Source organism: Arvicanthis niloticus, chromosome 1 (genome assembly GCF_011762505.2).
Source record: "Arvicanthis niloticus isolate mArvNil1 chromosome 1, mArvNil1.pat.X, whole genome shotgun sequence".
Classification (NCBI taxonomy): Eukaryota; Metazoa; Chordata; class Mammalia; order Rodentia; family Muridae; genus Arvicanthis; species Arvicanthis niloticus.
Genome location: NC_047658.1, coordinates 120,444,703 through 120,464,746, shown reverse-complemented (window position 1 = coordinate 120,464,746; position 20,044 = coordinate 120,444,703). Strand labels below are relative to the sequence as shown.

Below are 20,044 nucleotides of genomic sequence, written 5' to 3'. Positions count from 1 at the left end.
AGGGGATACAAATAGGAAAGGAAGAAGTCAAAATTTCACTATTTGCAGATGATATGATAGTATACTTAAGTGAACCTAAAACTTCCACCAGAGAACTCCTAAACCTGATAAACAACTTTAGCAATGTGGCTGGATATAAAATCAACTCAAACAAATCAGTAGTCTTCCTCTACTCAAAGGATAAACAGGCTGAAAAAAAAGTTAGGGAAATGACACCATTCACAATAGCCACAAATAAAATAAAATATCTTGGAGTGAATCTAACCAAGCAAGTGAAAGATCTATATGACGAGAACTTCAAGTCTCTGAAGAAAGAGATCGAAGAAGATCTCAGAAGATGGAAAGACCTCCCATGCTCCTGGATTGGCAGGATTAACTTAGTAAAAATGGCCATCCTGCCAATAGCAATCTACAGATTCAATGCAATCCCTTCAAAATTCCAAATCAATTCTTCATAGAGAGAGAAAGAGCAATTTACAAATTCATTTGGAATAACCAGGATATAAACCCAGGATAATGAGAACTATTCTCAACCATAAAAGAACTTCTGGGTGAATCGCCATCCCTGACCTCAAACCTCTGTAGTACTGCTCTGTACTACAGAGCAGTAGTGACAAAAACTGCAATGGTATTGGTACAGAGACAGGCAGGAAGATCAGTGAAATAGAATTAAAGATCCAGAAATGAACCCACACACCTATGGTCATTTGATCTTTGACAAAGGAGCTAAAACCATCCAGTGGAAAAAGGTCAGCATTTTCAACAAATGGTGCTGGCTCAACTGGAGGTCAGCATGTAGAAGAATGCAAATTAATCCATTCTTATCCCCTTGTACAAAGCTCAAGTCCAAGTGAATAAAGGACCTTCACATAAAACCAGATACACTGAAACTAATAGAAGAGAAGGTGGGGAAGGCCCTCGAATACCTCGGCACAGGGGAAATGTTCCTGAACAGAACATCAGTGGCTTATGCTCTAAGAGCAAGAATTGACAAATGGGACCTCATCAAATTGCAAAGCTTCTGGAAGGCAAAGGACACTGTCAATAAGACAAAACGGCAACCAACAGATTGGGAAAAGATCATTACCAATTTTACATTCAATAGAGAGCTAATATTGAATATATATAAAGAACTCAAGAAATTAGACTCCAGACAACCAAATAACCCCATTAAAATGGGATACAGAGCTAAACAAAGAATTCTCAACAGAGGAAACTCGAATGGCCAGGAAGCCTCTTAAGAAATGCTCAACATCCTTAATCATCAGGGAAATGCAAATCAAAACAACCCTGAGATACCACCTCACACCAGTCAGAATGGCTAAGATCAAAAACTCAGGTGATAGTAGATGCTGGAGAGAATATGGAGAAAGAGGAACACTCCTCCATTGTTGGCGGGGTTGCAACTGGTACAACCACTCTAGAAATCAGTCTGGCGGTTCCTCAGAAACATGGACATAGTATTACCTGAGGATTCAGCTATACTACTCCTGAGCATATACCCAGAAAATGCTCCAACATATAACAAGGACATATGCTTCACTATGTTCATAGCAGCCTTATTTATAATAGCCAGAAGCTGGAAAGAACGAAGATGTCCCTCAACAGAGGAATGGATACAAAAAATGTGACCAATCTAGAGGCTGGATGGGTCAGATATCTAGGATATAACCAAACAAACTAGAAAATGTCAGTGAAATGATTCTTAATGATGTCCTGCTACACTCATAGTTTTTTGTCTAACTCAATTGTCATCAGAGAGGTACATCCAGCAACTGATGGAATCAGATGCAGAAACCCACAGCCAAACATGAGGCAGAGTTTGGGGAATGCTGCCAAAGGGGAAAAGGAGAGTTGTAGGAGTCAGAGGGCTCAAGGAAACCACAAGAAAATGGACAGAATCAATAAACCTGGACTCATAGAGACTCACTAAGACTAAACACACAATCAGGGAGCCTGTATGGTTCTAACTTAGGCTCTCTGCATACATGTTACAGTTGTGTAGCATGGTGTTTTGTGGGGCTCCTCACCGAGGGAGCAGGGGCTGTTTCTAGTGTTTTTACCTGCTTTTGGCACCCTTGTCCTCCTAACGGGTTGCCTTATCTAGCCGTAATATGAAGGGAGATGCCTGAACTTATTGCAACTTGATATGCCGTGTTTGGTTGATATCCCTTAGAGCATGCACTTTAGAAGGGAAACAGAGGAGGAGTGGATGGGAAGGGAGGTGGTGGGAGTGTTTGGAGGAGGTAAGGAGCAGAGAGAGGATGGGAAGGAAAATTGCTGTAGGGATGTTATGTATCAGAGATTAATAAATTAATTTTTTAAAAGATAACATGGAAACATAATATCACAGTTACCAAAACTTTCTGTCAAATCTAAGAAGCATGCTAAACCAGTGGCCACTGTTGTTTACACATCATGGTCCTGTTTTAAGACCAGAAACATAGAACCACAAACTTAGGTCTGACTTGAGATTACTGACCAGAAATGACAACTCAATTTGCATAATTATGTATAGCCTCTCCTGGTTCTTTGAGCTCCTTAAATGTTGCAGGAATTTTCTTTAGAACATATAAATAATACACAATGACCCAAATAGAGAAGAGACTAACAGACTAAAGAAATAATTCCACCCAAGTCCAGCTTTGTGAACCAATGACTTTATTAAAGTTACTTACCAAAGCATGAATAACTCTTCATCAACAGTGTAAACAATAATTCGCCCTCTCCAGAATATTTGTGTAACAAGCAACTGCCTTCCTAGGGACTTGCAGCTACTAGTCAAACATGAACATTCAATAAATGCTAAGAAAAAAATAAATGAACAAACAAAAGCAAAAATAATCATATGTACTATTACATGAAAGTGTGGGAAAAGATTTGTGACTATCATCTCAGATAAGGGTCTTATGATTCCCCATTTTGAGAAGGGAGTTTGTCTACCTGGGTTTGTTTGTGCCTTTGTTTCTTTGTTTCCATCACAGTCTCACAAGGTAGCCCAAGTTGTTCTGAACCCCATGGAAATCTTCCAGCCTTATTGATGCTGGAATTAGAGGTGTAAACCACTACTCTTGGATCTGGAGATAATATTAACATTCTATAATTTCCATTGCAGTGGTCACACTTATACTGTACTATCATAAACATTTCATTCCCAAGCTTGTGAACTAGGTATTGTGTAAGGAAATCAATCCTGTTTCATGATAGTGAAGGTCATGTGTACCTAGAGAAAACAGTTCCACTGCAATACTCAGAAATACCAGCTTGAGATTTAAGTTATTCAACTACCACCACTACATGACTCACTGAAGGCCACACAATACTAAAATGCAAGATACTGAACATGCATAGACAATAAGAAAGAATATTTTGGTCTGTCATGTGTTGGTATCTTAGCAATGTTTAATGTCCAATGACTACATTACAATAAATTTACGTAAGTCTTGTTTAGGTCAAATTTAAACAGATTCCAGAAATATCAAAATATATTGCATGAAGTGTTCAGGTTGGCTCTAACAACCCAGGAAAAACTTTTTGGTTGAAATCTAGACAAGTAAGAGAAATAAGGCCTCACCATCTTATATATGGCTATTGACCCATAAGATAAGAAACCATACCATCAGAACACTAAGGAAATGGCAATGAAAAAAACCACGCCTTGCTTATCATTTTTCTTCACGATTCAAGCTTCCACTTTGTGTTTGGCTTAAAAGCTATTAAGTGACTGGTAGTGATTTACTTGGACAAAATCAACCTGTTTCTGGTTAGTCCTCCTAAAAGGCACAAGAAAGCCAATGTGTGGCTTTGTTTCTTTCAAACAGGAAGTTTCCTTATGATCATTCTCACCTGCTCAGGATCACAGAATAATCAATGGTGATGGCCCAGGCTTTATTACACTACATCAAAATACTGATGATACAGTGTTTGAAGACTTAGGGATGAGAATCAATCAGGAATCTTCTGTAGAGGCTTAGACTAGTAATTTAACAGGTTCAGCCTTCCACAACTTTCCCAACTTGATTTTTCTCAAATACCTATAGATAGAATAATTAATGAGATGGCCATTTTGTAACATGAAAATTATGACCATATTCTTCTTAAAACTGACATGTTTCTATGACATCAAATCAATTGTTGGTTCATGTTGGCATACAGTCTGTTTAAAAGACACATTTATCTGAAGTTCCATGAACTTTGTAGTGGTCTATTCATGTGTACATGAGTGTAGGATAGCAGTAAATCTGACATGGCATTTTGTTGAAATAATCTTATCTGCAGCCTTAGCTGCAGATTTTCTTTTTCTGCAACCTCTTCATGGCATCTTTGATTTCTTTGTTCCTCAGACTGTATATCAAAGGGTTCAACATAGGAATCACCACAGTGTAGAAGACAGATGTAAATCTGTCAAAGCTGGAGGAGCCACCAGAGCTGGATCGCAAATAGACAAAAATGCCAGTACTATAGAAGAGGGAAACAGCTGTCAAGTGAGAAGCACAGGTGTTGAAGGCCTTGGACCTGCCTTTAGCTGAAGTGATCTTTAAGATGGACAGGACGATAAAACCATAAGACAGCATGGTAGCTAAGGCATTTGCTATTCCAAAACACATTGTTAGTATAGCAAGAAGGACCTGTATAAAAAAAGCATCACTACAGGATAGATTTAACAGCTGAGATATGTCACAGAAGAAATGTTTAATGACATTAGGTCCACAGAAATGGAGCTGCAGCAAGGCACATATCTGAGATACAGAACCTGTGAGTCCTGCTGTATAGCTTCCCATCACCATCTGAGCACATAGTGTGGGTGACATGATTGATGAGTAGAGAAGAGGATTACAAATGGCAGCATACCTGTCATAGGCCATGGCTGTCATGAGGCAACATTCAGTCAGCCCCATAGTGGAAAGGATAAAGTATTGAACTATGCAGCCCACAAAGCTGATAGTTTGCTCTTCCTGGAAGAAGTTGGAAAGCATCTTGGGGGCTGTGGAAGTAACGAAACAGAGGTCTATAAAGGAGAGATTACTGAGGAAGAAATACATGGGTGTGTGAAGGTGGGAATCCATTCTTATTAAAGCAATAAGGGACAAGTTCCAGGTCACAGTCATAATGTAGATCATCAAGAATATGACAAAAAGCAGTACTGTGATTTGGGGAAAATCTGAGAATCCCAGGAGGATGAACTGGGTGATCTTGGTAATATTTCTTCCCCCAATCATCTCTTCAGTGCTCATGCTCCTAAAATCATAAAGGAAATGAGACAATGCATTGCTGACCCCAGAGACATTGGATCGTTATTTTAATGATAGATAATTATGAATATTTTAAACTTTAATGACAACTTCTTAAAACAATATCTAAGAAATAAGTCATCACACACACATGTAAACATTTACAAACACAAACAAGTACACACACAAAACCAAATACACACACTCACAAGTCTGCATCACACTGTCACATTTGTAATTCATAACATTTGTGGAGTAATCGATGTCTTCACCTTGCTGACAATGAAACACAATAGCTCCAGGCATCTGTAGATTCAGAACCAGAATCCACGCAGTTCAAAATACCAAGGGACATTGAAATCAACTGGAAAAAAAGTATTCTTTGACTTTGCTTGACCATATGAACAGAGGGATCCAGGAACAGACATAAACTGAAGCACCTTGACACGGAAAAGGCTCAAAGATTTATTTATGTATATGAGTACACAATAGTGGTCTTCAGACACACCATAAGAGGGCATCGGATTTCATTAGAGATGCTTATGAGCCACCATGTGGTTACTTGGAATTGAACTCAGGACCTCTGGAAGAGCAGTCAGTGCTCTTAACTACTTAGCCATCCAGCAGGGCTGTCCTCTGAGAGACTGTACCAGCAGCTGACTGAGACAAATGTAGATGCTTAAGCCAACCATTGGACTCAGGTTGGGGACCCCTATTGAACTGTTAGGGGAATGATTAAGGGAGCTGAAGGGGATGCCAACCACATAGGAGAACAACAGTATCAACTAACCAGAACCCCTGAGAAATACAGGAGGCTAAGCCACCAATTAAAGAGCATACGTGTGTCTGTGGCCCTCAGCACATATGTAGCAGAGGACTGCACTATCTGGCTTCAGTGAGAAAGGATGTGCTTAATACTGTAGAAACTTAATGCCCCAGGAAAGGAAATGAATAAATACCTTAAAGAAATGCAGGAAAATACAATTAAAAAGGTAGAGGAGTGGAGGACTTTAAAGAGGAAACAAATAAATATAAAAATACATAAAACTGTAATCAAACAGGTAAAAGAAATGAATAAAACTGTTTAAGCCCTGAAAACGGAAATAAAATCAACAAAGAAAACACAATCTGAGGCAATTGTGGAACTAGAAAATCTAGTAAAGAGAACAGGAACTAGATGTACAAGTATCACAAACAGAATACAGGAGATAAAAGACAGAATCTCAAGAACAGAAAATATCATAAAAGAAAATGATAATTTGGTCAAGGACAATGCTAAAGCTAAAAAATAGACAAAAAAGAGAAATCTTTCCACCACATAATAATCAAAACACTGAATGTACAAAACAAGGAAAGAAATTAAAAGCTACAATATATAAAGGCCAAGTAACATATAAAGGGAGAAATATGAGAACTATACAAGACTTCTCAACAAAGACTTTAAAAGCAAGAAGGGCCTGTGAAGATGTTTTACAGTCTCTAAGAGATCACAGATGCCAGTCAAGACTTCTATACCCAGCAAAATGTTCAATCACCATATGTAGAAAAAAATATTCCATTCAAAACCAAATTTAAACAATATCGTCCCACTAATCCAGACCTTGCAGAGGGTATTAGTACCCTCCAACACAAGAAGGGTAACTACATCCAAGAAAACAGAAGAAATAGATAATTCCACACCAACAAATCCAAACTAAGACACACACACACACACACACACACACACACACAGTACCACCACCAACATCAAAATAATAGGAACTAACAATCATTAGTCATTAATATCCATCAACATCAATGGTCTCAGTTCCCCAATAAAAAGACACAGGCTAACAGAGTGGATGCTTAAACAAGATTCATCATTCTACTGCATACAAGAATCATACCACAGCAACAAAGATAAATACTATCTCAGAGTAAAAGGCTGGAAAAGATTTTTTAAGCAAAAGAACCCATGAAACAAGCTGGACTTTTCATTCTAGTAGCTAATAAAATAGACTTTCAACCAAAAGTTATCAAAAGAGATGGGAAAGGACACTTTATACTCATCAAAGGAAAAATACACCAAGAAGATATCTCAATTCTGAACATCAATGCCCTAAATGCAAAGGAACCCACATACAAAAAGCAAAAAAAAGCAAAAACAAAGAAACAACAAACAAACAAAAACCACCACTACTGAAGCTTAATTTATACATCAAACAACACGAATTGAGAGTGGAAGACTATAACACCCAACTCTCACCAATTGACAGGTCATTGACACAGAAACTATACAGAGAAATAAGGAAGCTAACAGTGATGAATCAAATGAATTCAAATGGTTATGAATCAAATGGACCTAAATGATAACTGCACAACATTTCACCCGAACACAAAAGATTATACGTTCTTCACAGCACCTCATTTAAACTTCTCCAAAATTCACTACATACTCAGTCACAAAGCAGTCCTCAACCAATACAAAGAAATTGAAATGACCCCTTGAACTCTATGAGACCACCATGGATTAAAGCTGGATTTCAACAACAAAACAAACAACAGAAAACCCACTTACTCATGGAAACTGAGAAACTCTCTACACAATGATCATTTACTTAGTCAAGGAAGAAATTAAAGACATTGTAGAATTCAATGAAAATGAAGGTACAACATACCCAAATATATGGGTCACAATGAAAGTAAGAATAACTGAGTGAGGTAACCCAATCACAAAAGAACACACATGGTATTTACTCACTGATAAGTGGATATTAGCCCAAAAGCTTGAAATAGCCAAGATTTAACTCACAGACCACATGAAGCTCATGAAGAAGGAAGACCAAGTGTGGATGCCTCGGTCCTACTTAGAAGGAGTAACAAAATACTCAAGGGAGAAAATATGGAGACAAAGGGTGAGACAGAAACTGAAGGAGGGGCCATCTGGAGACCATTCCACCTTGGTATCCATCCCATGTGCAGTCACCAAAGGTAGATGCTGATGTGGATGTCAGGAAGTGCATGCTGACAAGAGCTTGATATAACTGTCTCCTTAGAGGTCTGCCAGAGTCTGACATATTCAGAGGCAGATGCTCACAGCTAACCATTGATCTGATCAAGGGGTTCCCAATGGAGGAGTTAGAGAGAAGACTGAAGGAACTGAAAAGTTTTGTGGCCCCATGAGGACAGCAACAATATCAACCAACCAGAGCTACCAAGGGTCTAAACCACCAGCCTGGGAGCTCATAGGGTGACTCCATCTATATATGTAGGGGCATAGTTGGGAGAGGAGATCCTTGATCCCATGAAGGCTGAACACCGAGTGGGGGAGGGGGAGATTTGAGGGTGGAGGGTAGGAGTGGGGATGTAGGTGGGGGCACATAGAAGCAGGAAGAGGGGGGATGGAATAGGGGGTTCCTGGGTGGTGGGGGAATGGGGTAAGGGGATATAATCTGAAATGTAAATATAATATCCAATAAAAAATTAAAAAAAAGAATTAGGCAACAAAAAATGAAAAGAAAGTAGGGATAAGAGGAATGTTTGTAATAGTAAATTCCTTTACACACACACACACACACACACACACACACACAAAGATTAGTTAGAGCTCATAAAAACAATTTTAAAATACGCAGGAATGCTCAAGCAAAGAAAAAAGAGAAGAGGAGGAAGAGGAGGAAATGGAGGAGGAGAAAGAGGAAGGAGAAGGAGACAAGGAGGAGGAAGCAAACACACCTAAGAATAGTAAATGCCAGGAAATAATAAAACTCAGGATTGAAGTCAATCAATTAGAAACAAAGAGAACAATACAAAGGATCAGCAAAACCAAAAGTTGGTTCTTTGAGAAAATCAACAAAATAGACTACCCCTTAGCCAAACTAAGTAAAAGGCAGAGAGACACTGCCCAAATTAACAAAATCAGAAATAAAAACAGAGACATAGTAACAGATATTGAGGAAATTTAAAGAATTGTTAGGTCTTACTTTAAAAATCTGTACTCCACAAAATTGGAAAATTTAACAAAATGGATCATTTTCTAGACAGACACCACTTACCAAAGTTAAATCAAGATCAGGTAAACTACTTAAACAGTCCTATAACCCCCAAAGAAATAAAAACCGTTATCAAAAGTCTCACAGCAAAAGAGCCAAGGGCCAGATGATTTTAGTGCAGAATTCTACCAGACTTTCAAAGAAGAGCTAATACTCCTCAAGCTATTCCACAAAATAAAAACAGAAAGAACACTGCAAAATTCATTCAAGGAAGCCACAGTCATATTAACTAAACTACACAAAGATTAAACAAAGAAAGAACTTCAGACACATTTTTCTTATGAACATTTATGCAAAAATACTTAATAAAATACTCACAAACCGAATGCAGGAACACATCAAAAGCATCCTCCACCATGATCCATTAGGCTTCATCCCAGGGATGCAAGAATAGTTCAATATGCAAAAATTCATCAACTACTCCACCACATATAAACAAACTGCAAAAAAAAAATCACATGATTAAATGCTGAAAAGGCATTTGACAAAATCCAACACCCCTTTATGTTAAAAGTCTTGGAGAGATCAGAGAGACAAGGCACATAACTAAATATAATCAAAACAATATAAACAAGCCAGTAGTCAACATCAAACTAAATGGAAAGAAACTTAAAGCAATTCCACCAAAATCAGGTACAAGACTAGGCTGCCCACTCTCTCCCTATCTTTTCAAAATAGTATTTAAAGTTCTAGCCAGAGCAATGAGACAATTAAAGGATATCAAGAGGATACAAATTGGAAAGGAAGAAAAGTATTGCTATTTGCCAGTAATATGAGAGTATACTTAAGCAACCCCAAAATTCTACCAAAAAACTTCAGCAAAGTGGCTGGATATAAAATTAACTCAAAGAAACCAGTAGTCCTCATTTATACAAATGATAAACAGGCTGAGAGAGAAATTAGGGAAACAGCATTCTTTACAATAGTTATGAAATATATAAAATATCTTGGTATAACTCTAACCAAACAAGTGAAAGATCTGTATGACATAAACTTCAAGTACCTGAAGGAAGAAATTGAGGAAGATATCAGAAGATGGAAAGATCTCCCATGTTCATACATAAGATCAACATAGTGAAATGGTCATCTTACCAAAAGCAATCTACAGATTAAACACAATCCCCATCAAAATGCCAAAACAATTTTTATAGACCTTGAAAGAGCAATTCTCAACATTGTATAGAAAAACAGAAAACTTAGAAGAGCCAAAAAATCCTAAATTAAAAAAAAAAAACTTCAGGAGGAATCACCATTCCTGACCTCAAATGGTACTACAAAACAATAGTCATAAAAACTTTATGATATTGGTACAGAAACAGACATTGATCACTGGAATTGAATCAAAGACCCAGAAATAAACCCACAGTTGATCTTTGATAAAGAATCCAAAGCCATACAATAGAAAGATGAAAGCATCTTCAACAAATAGTACTGGTCTAACTGGATGTCTACATGTAGAAATATGCAAATAGATCTATATTTATCACCTTGCACAAAACTCAAGTCCAAGTGGATCAAGGACCTCAACATAAAACAGGATACACTCAATCCCATAGAAGGCAAAGTAGGAAATAGCCTTGAACACATTGATACAGGAAATAATTTCTTGAATAGGACACCAAGGCTCAAGTTCTAAGCTTAACAAGTCATTAATGTGACCTCGGGAAACTGATATGCTTTTGTAAGGCAAAGGTCACTGGCAATAGGACAAAAGAGAGCCTACAGAAGGGGAAAGGATCTTTATCAACTCTCGATCTGATAGAAGGCTAATATCCAAAACTTATAAAGACCTTAAGAAGGTAGACATGGACAATTCAAATAGCCAAATATAAATATGAAATACTGAGCTAAACAAAGAATTCTCAACAGAGGAATCTATAATGACTGAGAAGTACTTATAGAAACGTTCAGGCTCCTTAGTCATTAGGGAAATGCAAATCAAAACAACTCTAAGGTTACATCTTACACACATCAGAATAGCTAAGGTAAGACAACTCAAAGTATAGAACATGCTGGCAAGGATGTAGAACAAGGGGAACATTCCTCCACTGCTGGTGAGAGTGCAAAGTTGTACAACCACTTTGGAAATCAATTTGTCAGTTTCTCAGAAAACTTCAAATAGTTCTACCTCAGAACTCAGCTATACAGCTCCTGGGCATGTACCCAAAAGATGCCCCACCATCCTACAAAGACATTTGCTCAACTATGTTCATCGTAGCTTTATTCATAATAGCCAGGAACTGAAAGCAACCTAGATGTCCCTCAACTGAAGAATGGATAAAGAATATGGGGTATATCTGTACAATGGGATGCTATTCCCATTGTATAGCTATTAAAACAAAGACAACATTTGCAGGCAGATGGATACAACTTGAAAATACCATCCAGGGTGAGGTAACCCAGGCCCAAAAGGACATTAACGATATGTACTCACAAGTGGATGTGAGCCATAAAATACAGGATGCTCATGCTACATTTCACAGACCCAAAGAAGCTAAATCAGAAGGAAGGCACAAGCAAGGATACTTTAATCTCACTTACAAGGGGGAATAAAATAGTCAGATGCAGAGAGGGAACTGTGAACTGTGTGAGAGAGGGGATAGGGAGTGGATTGGGGGGTTCAAGATAGGGTGTGGGGAAGAATAGGAGAGATGGTCAGGTGGCCATGAGAATGAACGGAAATCTGCACCCACTGAAGGGTGTGGGGAGGTGGGGAACATCTAGAGGCGTGACAGAGATTTGTGGTAAAGGAATCCTTTAAGAATCAATAGCGATGACCTTATCTGTGACTCATAACATTGGAGATATGGAACCTAAAAAGGCTACCTCCTATAACCAGGCAAGAACCCCAATGGAGTTATAGGAACATCAATCCACCCACAAAACTTTTGACCCAAATTTATCCTGTCTATAAGAAATTCAGGGACAGGGGAGAGAACAGAGACTGAGGAGATGACCAACAAATAACCAGTCCAACTTGAGACCTATCCAATAGGCAAACACCAATCTCTAACACTATTAATCATACTGTGCTATGTTAGCAGAAAAGGGTCTAGCATGGCTATCGTCTGAGAGGCTCCACATAACAATTGAGCCAAAATAGATGTAAGGACCAAGCGTTGCATGGAACTCAGTCTAATAGAAGAGTTTGAGGAAGGATTGATAGATCTGAAGAGGATGGAGACTCCACAGGAAGAGCAACAGAGTCAACTAACTGGGACCCTTGGGGGCTCCCAGAGACTGAACAACCAAACAAAGAGTGAACATGAACTGGACCTAGGCACCTTGCAAATGTGTACCAGATGTGGATCTTGGTCTTTATATGTGTCCCTGAACAACTGGAGTGGGGGCTGTCCATGAGTTTGTTGCCTGCCTATGGACTTTGTTCCCCTAACTGGGCTGCCTTGATTGACCTCTGTGAGAGAGGATGTAGCTATATCCCCAGTCCTGCAGTGACTGATTTCCAAGGGGAAGGAGTTGTAGATACACAGGGGGACTCCACTGTCTCAGAGTAGATGAGGGAGGAATGGGGGAAGAAACAGCAAGAGGGGGACTCGGGGAAGAGGGGAGTGACATTGGGATGTAAAGTGCATTCATTATTTAATTAGTTTTTTAAAATATAAAAATAAATGTTTGTAGTGGTTATATAGCTTACCTTTGATCTTACTCCTGCCAAATGTGGCCAAGATATAAAACATTTCAACTCTAAAAAAAGAGAAAAAGAAAGTGTTAATAGTCATAAAATACACAGAGTACAGCAATACCTTCTGTGCTATACTATGTCTTCTATATCAACAAGGAATGGACGCCCATAGCTCTTATGAGTGCAAGAATTGCCCTCCTGACCTTGTATAAGTTTGCCTCCCGTAATTACTCTTGTGTATATGCTCTGTATCTGTCTCTTTGTGTGTATCTCTCTATATTTCACACTCACATTCATAGACAAACACAGAGGCACACTTGTGCACACACACAGGTGTACACACTAACATGCACACTGTGTGAATCATTTCCAAATAAACACATTGAAACCAAATAAAAGATAAACTTCTAAAAGTAATGGAGCTGTTGATTTTATTTTCACTTACCTGTATTCCCATAAAATTGTATAGCTGCATATTTCAATAAAAATTTAATGTGTATATCCATAATAACACAGGTGGAGAGAATTGGAATCTGACATTCACTTGCTGGTTGTACATCCCCTCTTCATGCTAACATGTTTGACCTCAGTAGTCTCATGTATAATGAAATTGCTGATCCTATAGAATTGCTCAAGAAACTGAATGATATGAAGGGCATAACACAGCAGAGCTCCATTAACATTAGCAATTATTCTTGCTGTCATCACCTCCCCCTGTAAAATGCAGTTATGGTACAACAAAGATGAGATATCAACGACCCTTTGACAAACTAGGTCCTACAAATATTGTCTGAACCAGGTTTCAATAATGGTACTAAGAAATAGTTGTTAGACTATTTATTTCTGTCCAATATCATTTTTAACTCCCACTCACTGCAGAATGGTATTGTTGCATTTGTTTTCCTCTACTAAGTGCCATCTAGAAGACAGTGCTGGGGATGAGTGGCTGGAAGAGGCTTTCCCCTTAGTGTTAAGTGTACTGTTCACTCATATGTGCATCCATCCGCAAGTACATATTGAGTGTATTATCAAATGGTCCTGTTCAACTTTGCACTTGAAACTAAAAATCTTAGTTTTCCTCAATTTCTCTTGTGGGTTTATGAGCTTGGCAGTCTACCTGTTTATTCTTAAAATAAACAATGTTGTTTCTCAGTTCATCCAAGCTGAGTTAAGTTGAAGGGAGCATTCTGAAATTATGAACTCACATGGGTAACATTCTTAAACACCAATTTAATTGGTCAGTTCAATAAAAATGAGTGAAACACCCAAGATGGTTGAGATCTATGTCTATCTCACAGCATTCTGGTGAGAGGGGCAGGCACACTTAGGCATATTTTATGTAGCCCACTATTCCCAGGAAAGAATGAAAACTTGGGAACTACTATTCTTACTCTTAGTATTTTTCTACACTAATTTATTTAAATGTTGTATCAGAGGAAATACATAAACATACTCACTCTTTTGTTCATATTCTGTGTGTGTTCAGTATCTTCCAAGACAGTATAAAGTAGAAAAACATATTTAAGATTTAGCTGAGTAGATAGAGCTTACCTATTCCAATATAATAAAAACATGGCCAGTTTAATGAAATGTTCTGGGAATAGTAAGTTAAATGCAGGTTGTTGAGTGAGGAGAGTGTGAGTAAGATAAACTTAAAGGGCACTAGACCAGCACTACCTGTGCCTGGAATGCACACCTAGACCAGCGCTAAGTGTGTGCCTGGAGTGGACATAGACCAGCACTACATGTGCCTGGAGTGGACATATAGACCAGCACTACATGTGACTGGAGTGAACATTTAGACAAGCACTACCTGTGCCTGGAGTGAACACTTACACCAGCACTACTTGTGACTAGAGTAGGCATCTCTTATATCTGTACTGCTAAAGCTGATGTCTCTGGGGCCACCAAAGTTAACAATGAAGAACTATTTGAAGATGGTGAACAGTCTAGTGAAACTGTGAGTGAGTACTCTGTCATATCACAAAACTTGGTTTGTCTCTTACAACTGACAGTCATGAACCAAAGCTGTGCAACTAAATACAATATAATTCCTAATATTGCAGAGGCATTACCCTCATGAGAAAAAAAGGCAATGAAAAGTGTTCCTAGGGGAAAAAAGGTTAAGATAAGTGGACAAGCAAGCTTTGATCTTAGGAAATCTGAATGTCAGCCAACACTTACTGTTGATCCAGATCTCAATATCTGTCCTTTAGCATCACGTAGGCTTTACAGATAATCTCATCTGGCCCCAGATGACCTAATTATCCCCATTTGAATACATAGAAGATAGAAAGTAACAGACTTCAAAGTACATACTTAAGAACTCAACAAGAACCTCTCTGAAATTTCAAACATAGGATATATTCTTCCTCAGAACAGCAGACCATTGGATAAGTACAAAGAGAAACTGAGGGAAAATATGCAGGATATGCAAGTTAGGAGAGGGGCTAGGACGAAGAATGGGGGAGGCTATTCCTCATAAATCTTATTAATCTATGAATCCTCCTGTAAAAATGAAGGAACTGGAAATAGCTGATTCTACCTGCAAGTCTTACCCTCTGACCTTCATCCAGACACTGCAGGAAGACGGGGTTCTTGCCAAATGTTGAAACTGCCAATATTTCAAGTAATTTTCCAGGAGAGGCACTAGTATATTCCTAACAGATGCTTTTGGCGATTAACCTGGCTTTCTGCTCACACCAAGTGAGACAACAACACTGGGGAATCCTCTAAATATGCCGTTGAGAGCCAAAGTGGAAAGGAAAGGCCAATTAGAGAAAATATATGACAGATATTTGTTCTCTGGCATCATGGTTGTCATGGAGATTTTTCTAATAATTCCAGGCCAGGTTTGCCATGTGCATCAATTCCTAACTTCCCCTGTGATCCTTTATGACACCAGATCATAATATTACTGACCTTGGAGGCATTGGTCTACAAAAACTCATAGAAATCTTCTCGTCCCCAAATCCCAATTTCTAGGTGATAAACTTAAAATCAGAGATGTTAAGGAATTTCCCCAAGATAGAATGATAAGCTGATAATATAACTTGATATTAATAAATGAATATGTATAAAACATAGAAATTATTTACTATAAATGTGAATACACAGTTTCTCAAATATCTATTGTGAATCAATCAATACAGCAGCTCTAATAGACCTGCCATGTTTAGTATCCATAAGTGAAGAAATCAAGGCACCAAGTCATCCATCAACTTATGATGAGAATCTGAAATTCAGGAAAAGAACAACTTATCTTGATCACAAGGTTGGGTATTGGTATCACAAAATAAAATGTGTGTTGAGGACAGGCAAGATTCTTCATTCAGTGAGGGTACTTGTATCAAGCTTATGGCGTTAGCTTTTGGACCCACATGGTGTGCAGAGAGCTGAAACCTAAAGTCAGCCTTCTCTCCAACACAGACACAAACACACGCGCGCACACACACACAAATGCAAATTTTACAAGTTTTTGGTGATGGATTTCTGGTTTTGCTACTTACTGATTTTTATCTTTGTATACATTTCTCCCAACCACAGTATTTCCATCTATTTAATGGCAGTAACAGTAATACATAAAACAAAGTTTCTCTGAAAGGAAGTAATAAAACATTTATAAAAAACTTTAAATTCGTATTATACATCTGACCTTCTGTATATTAATGGAATGTACACATGTGATTTAGAAATATTGTTAACATTTGCTAAGTCTAATCCTTCATAAAAATTCATTAAAACCCTTTCACTAAATAGGCCATAAGAGCCAGGAGCAACGAATGATCGCAGCCAGACAGGGTCTTCCAGACACAGCTGAGCAATTGCACACAGAAACTCAAAGGCAGCCACAACTGTGGACACAAAACCTCCACCAGACCAAGCCAGACAAAATCTCATCAAGTACTAGGAGGTAGTACTGAGTTCCCAGCCCTCGATGAGGACCTATTGGCAACTAATTCTCCCTTGAAATGGAGAGTTAGTTGAGTTTTCAAGTATGAGGCTCCTGAGAAGCTACCCATGCTCCAGTACAAGGCTCTACACCCATGCCTATACTGCCATCACTAAGTGGACTCAACAGGTTTCAAAAGGAATACATAAAATATTGGAGGATGGTGGTAGAGGTGGTAAGGGAGGAATTGAAGGAAAAGGAATAAAGAGTGATCCTCATCAAAGTACATTGTATGCATTCTGAAACTCTCAAACAATAGACTTAAGGACTAAAAGACCATAAAGAACCATGCACCTCCCCTTTTTTCTATTGGATATTCTACTTATTTACATTTCAGATGTTATCCTCCTCCCCCATTCCCTGCCCAGCAACCCCATATCGCATCCCCCACTACTGCTGCTTCTGAGACTGTGCTTCCACGCATCCACCCACTCCCCCATCCCTGCCCCAGAATTCGCCCACACTGGGGCTTCCACCTTCACTAGACTAATGACCTCCTCTCCCACCAATGCTTGACAAGGCCATCCTTCACTGCATATACAGTTGGAGCCATGGGTCACTCTATGTGTGTTTCCAGGTTGGCGGTTTAGACCCTGGGAGCTCTGGTTGGTTGGTATTGTTGCTCTTCCCATGGGGCTGCAAACCCTTTCAGCTCCAACAGTCTTCTCTCTACCTGCTCATTGGGGACCCCATGATCAGTTCAATGGTTGGCTGCAAGCATTCCGCCTCTATATATGTCAGATTCTGGCAGACCTCTAAAGAGACAAGTATATCAGGCTCGTGTCAGCATGTACTTCCTGGCATCCACAACAGCGTCTGCCTTTGGTGACTGCACATAGGATGGATACCCAGGTAGGGCAGTCTTTAGACACCTGCTTTCTCAGTCTTTGCATTACACTTTGTCTCCATATTTGCTCCTGTGAGCATTTTCTTACTCCTAAGAAGGACAGAAGGACCCTTCTTCTTCTTGAGCTTCATGTGGTCTGTGAGTTGTATCTTGGGTATTCTGAGCTACTGGGCTACACTTATCAGTGAGAGTATACCATGCGTGTACTTCTGTGACTAGATTATCTCACTCAGGATGATATTTTCTAGTTCCATCCATTTGCCTAAGAATTTCATAAATTCATGTTTTTCATAGATGAATAGTACTCCATTGTGTAAATGTACCACATTTTCTGTATCCATTCCTCTGTTGAAGGACATCTGGGTTCTTTCCAGCTTCTAGCTATTATAAATAAGGCTGCTATGAAAATAGTAGAGCATATGACCTTATTATATGTTAGAGCATCTTTTGTGCCCAGGAGTGACATAACTTGGACCCTCAGGGAATACTATGTACAATGTGCTAAGGTATCACCAGACTGGTTTCCAGAATAGTTGTGCCAGCTTGAAATTCCACCAACCATGGAGGAGTATTCCTTTCTCCACATTCTCAGCATCTAGTGAGGTGATCATGTCGGTTTTTCTTTGAGTTTGTTTATATAGTGTATTATGTTGATGGTTTTCCATATATTGAACCATCCCTACATTTCTGGGATAAATCCTACTTGATCATGATGGATGACTGTTTTGATGTGTTCTCAGATTCAGTTTGTGAGACTTTCATTGAGTAATTTTGCATCAATATTCATAACAGAGATTGGTCTGAAGTTCTTTTTATGTGTTGGGTCTTTGAGTGATTAGGTATGAACTTAATTGTGGCTTCATAGAAAGAATTGAGTAATGTTCCTTCTGTTTCTATTTTTTGGAATAGTTTGAAGAGAATTGGTATTAGGTCTTATACAAGATCTGAAACAATTCTGCACTAAAACCATCTGGTCCTGGGCTTCTTTTTTGGTGGGGAGAATTTTAATGACTGCTGCTATTATTTTAGGGACTATGGATGGTTTAGGTGGTTTATCTGATCTTGCTTTAACTTTCGTACCCGGTATCTCTCTAGAAAATTGTCCGTATCATCCAGATTTTCCAGTTTTGTTTTTCCAGTTTTGTTGAGTATAGGCTTTTGTAGTAGGATTTGATGATTTTTTAATTTCCTCAGTTTCTGTTGATATGTCTCCCTTTTCAATTCTAATTTTATTAATTTGGATGCTGTCTCTGTGCCCTCTGGTTAGTCTTGCTAAGGGTTTAACTATCTTGTTGATTTTTTCAAAGAACCAGCTCCCTATTTTGTTGATTCTTTGTATAGTTCATTTTGTTTTCACTTGGTTGATTTCAGCCCTGAGTTTGATTATTTCCTGCTGTCTACTATCTTCAGTGTATTTGCTTCTTTTGTTCTAGAGCTTTCAGGTGTGTTGTCAAGTTGCTAGTTATGCTCTCTCCAGTTTCTTTTTGTAGATACTTAGAGCTATTTGTTTTCCTCTTAGCACTGCTTTCATTGTGTCCCATAGGTTTTGGTATGATGTGCCTTCTTATCATTAAATTCTAAAGAGTCTTTAATTTCTTTCTTTATTTCTTCCTTGACCAAGTTATCATCAAGTAGATCATTGTTCAGTTTCCATTTTTTGGGGGGGTTTTTTGTTGTTGTTATTAAAGACCAGCCTTAGTTCATGGTGATCTGATAGTTAGCATGGAATTATTTCAATCTTCTTGTATCTTTTTTTTTTTTTTGTACAAGATCCACTACTATGAGGTAGTGTCTGTCTGAGGTGTGTATCCTGTATGCAGCAAAATGCTTGGTCCTGTTATCCAGTCCATTAGTCTATGTCTTTCTATTGGGAATTGAGTCCATTGATATTAAGAAATACTAATGAAAAGTGGTTATTGCTTTCTGTTTATTTTGTTATTAGAGGAATTATGTTTATGTGGCTATCTTCTTTGGGGTTTGGTAGAAGATTACTTTCTAGCCTTTTGTAGGGTATGGTTTCCTCCTTATTTGGTTTTTTTTTCATCTATTATCCTTTGTAGGGCTGGATTTGTGGAAAGATATTGTATAAATTTGGTTTTGTCATGGAATATCTTGGTTTCTTCGTCGGTGGTAATTGAGAATTTTGCTGGGTATAGTAGCCTGGGCTGGCATTTGTGATCTCTTAGGGTCTATATAACATCTGTTCAGGATCTTCTGACTTTTATAGTCTCTGGTGAGATGTCTAGTGTAATTCTTATAGGTCTGTCTTTTTATGTTACTTGACCTTTTCCCCTTACTGCTTTTAATATTCTTCCTTTGTTTTGGGCATTTGGTGTTTTG

General features: G+C 38.4%; 1 protein-coding gene across 1 annotated transcript; it reads right to left on the bottom strand.

The window, feature by feature from the left end:
- Positions 1-2,668: 2,668 nt before the first annotated feature.
- LOC117722108 (olfactory receptor 5AN1-like) lies at positions 2,669-15,648 on the bottom strand. The gene is made up of 4 exons (XM_076917826.1): positions 15,464-15,648; positions 12,918-12,967; positions 9,581-9,702; positions 2,669-5,238 (listed from the first exon to the last, which is right to left on the bottom strand). Exon 4 carries the CDS (start codon positions 5,232-5,234, stop codon positions 4,281-4,283), a length of 954 nt encoding a protein of 317 aa, XP_076773941.1. The 5' UTR covers positions 5,235-5,238; positions 9,581-9,702; positions 12,918-12,967; positions 15,464-15,648; the 3' UTR covers positions 2,669-4,280.
- Positions 15,649-20,044: the final 4,396 nt, after the last annotated feature.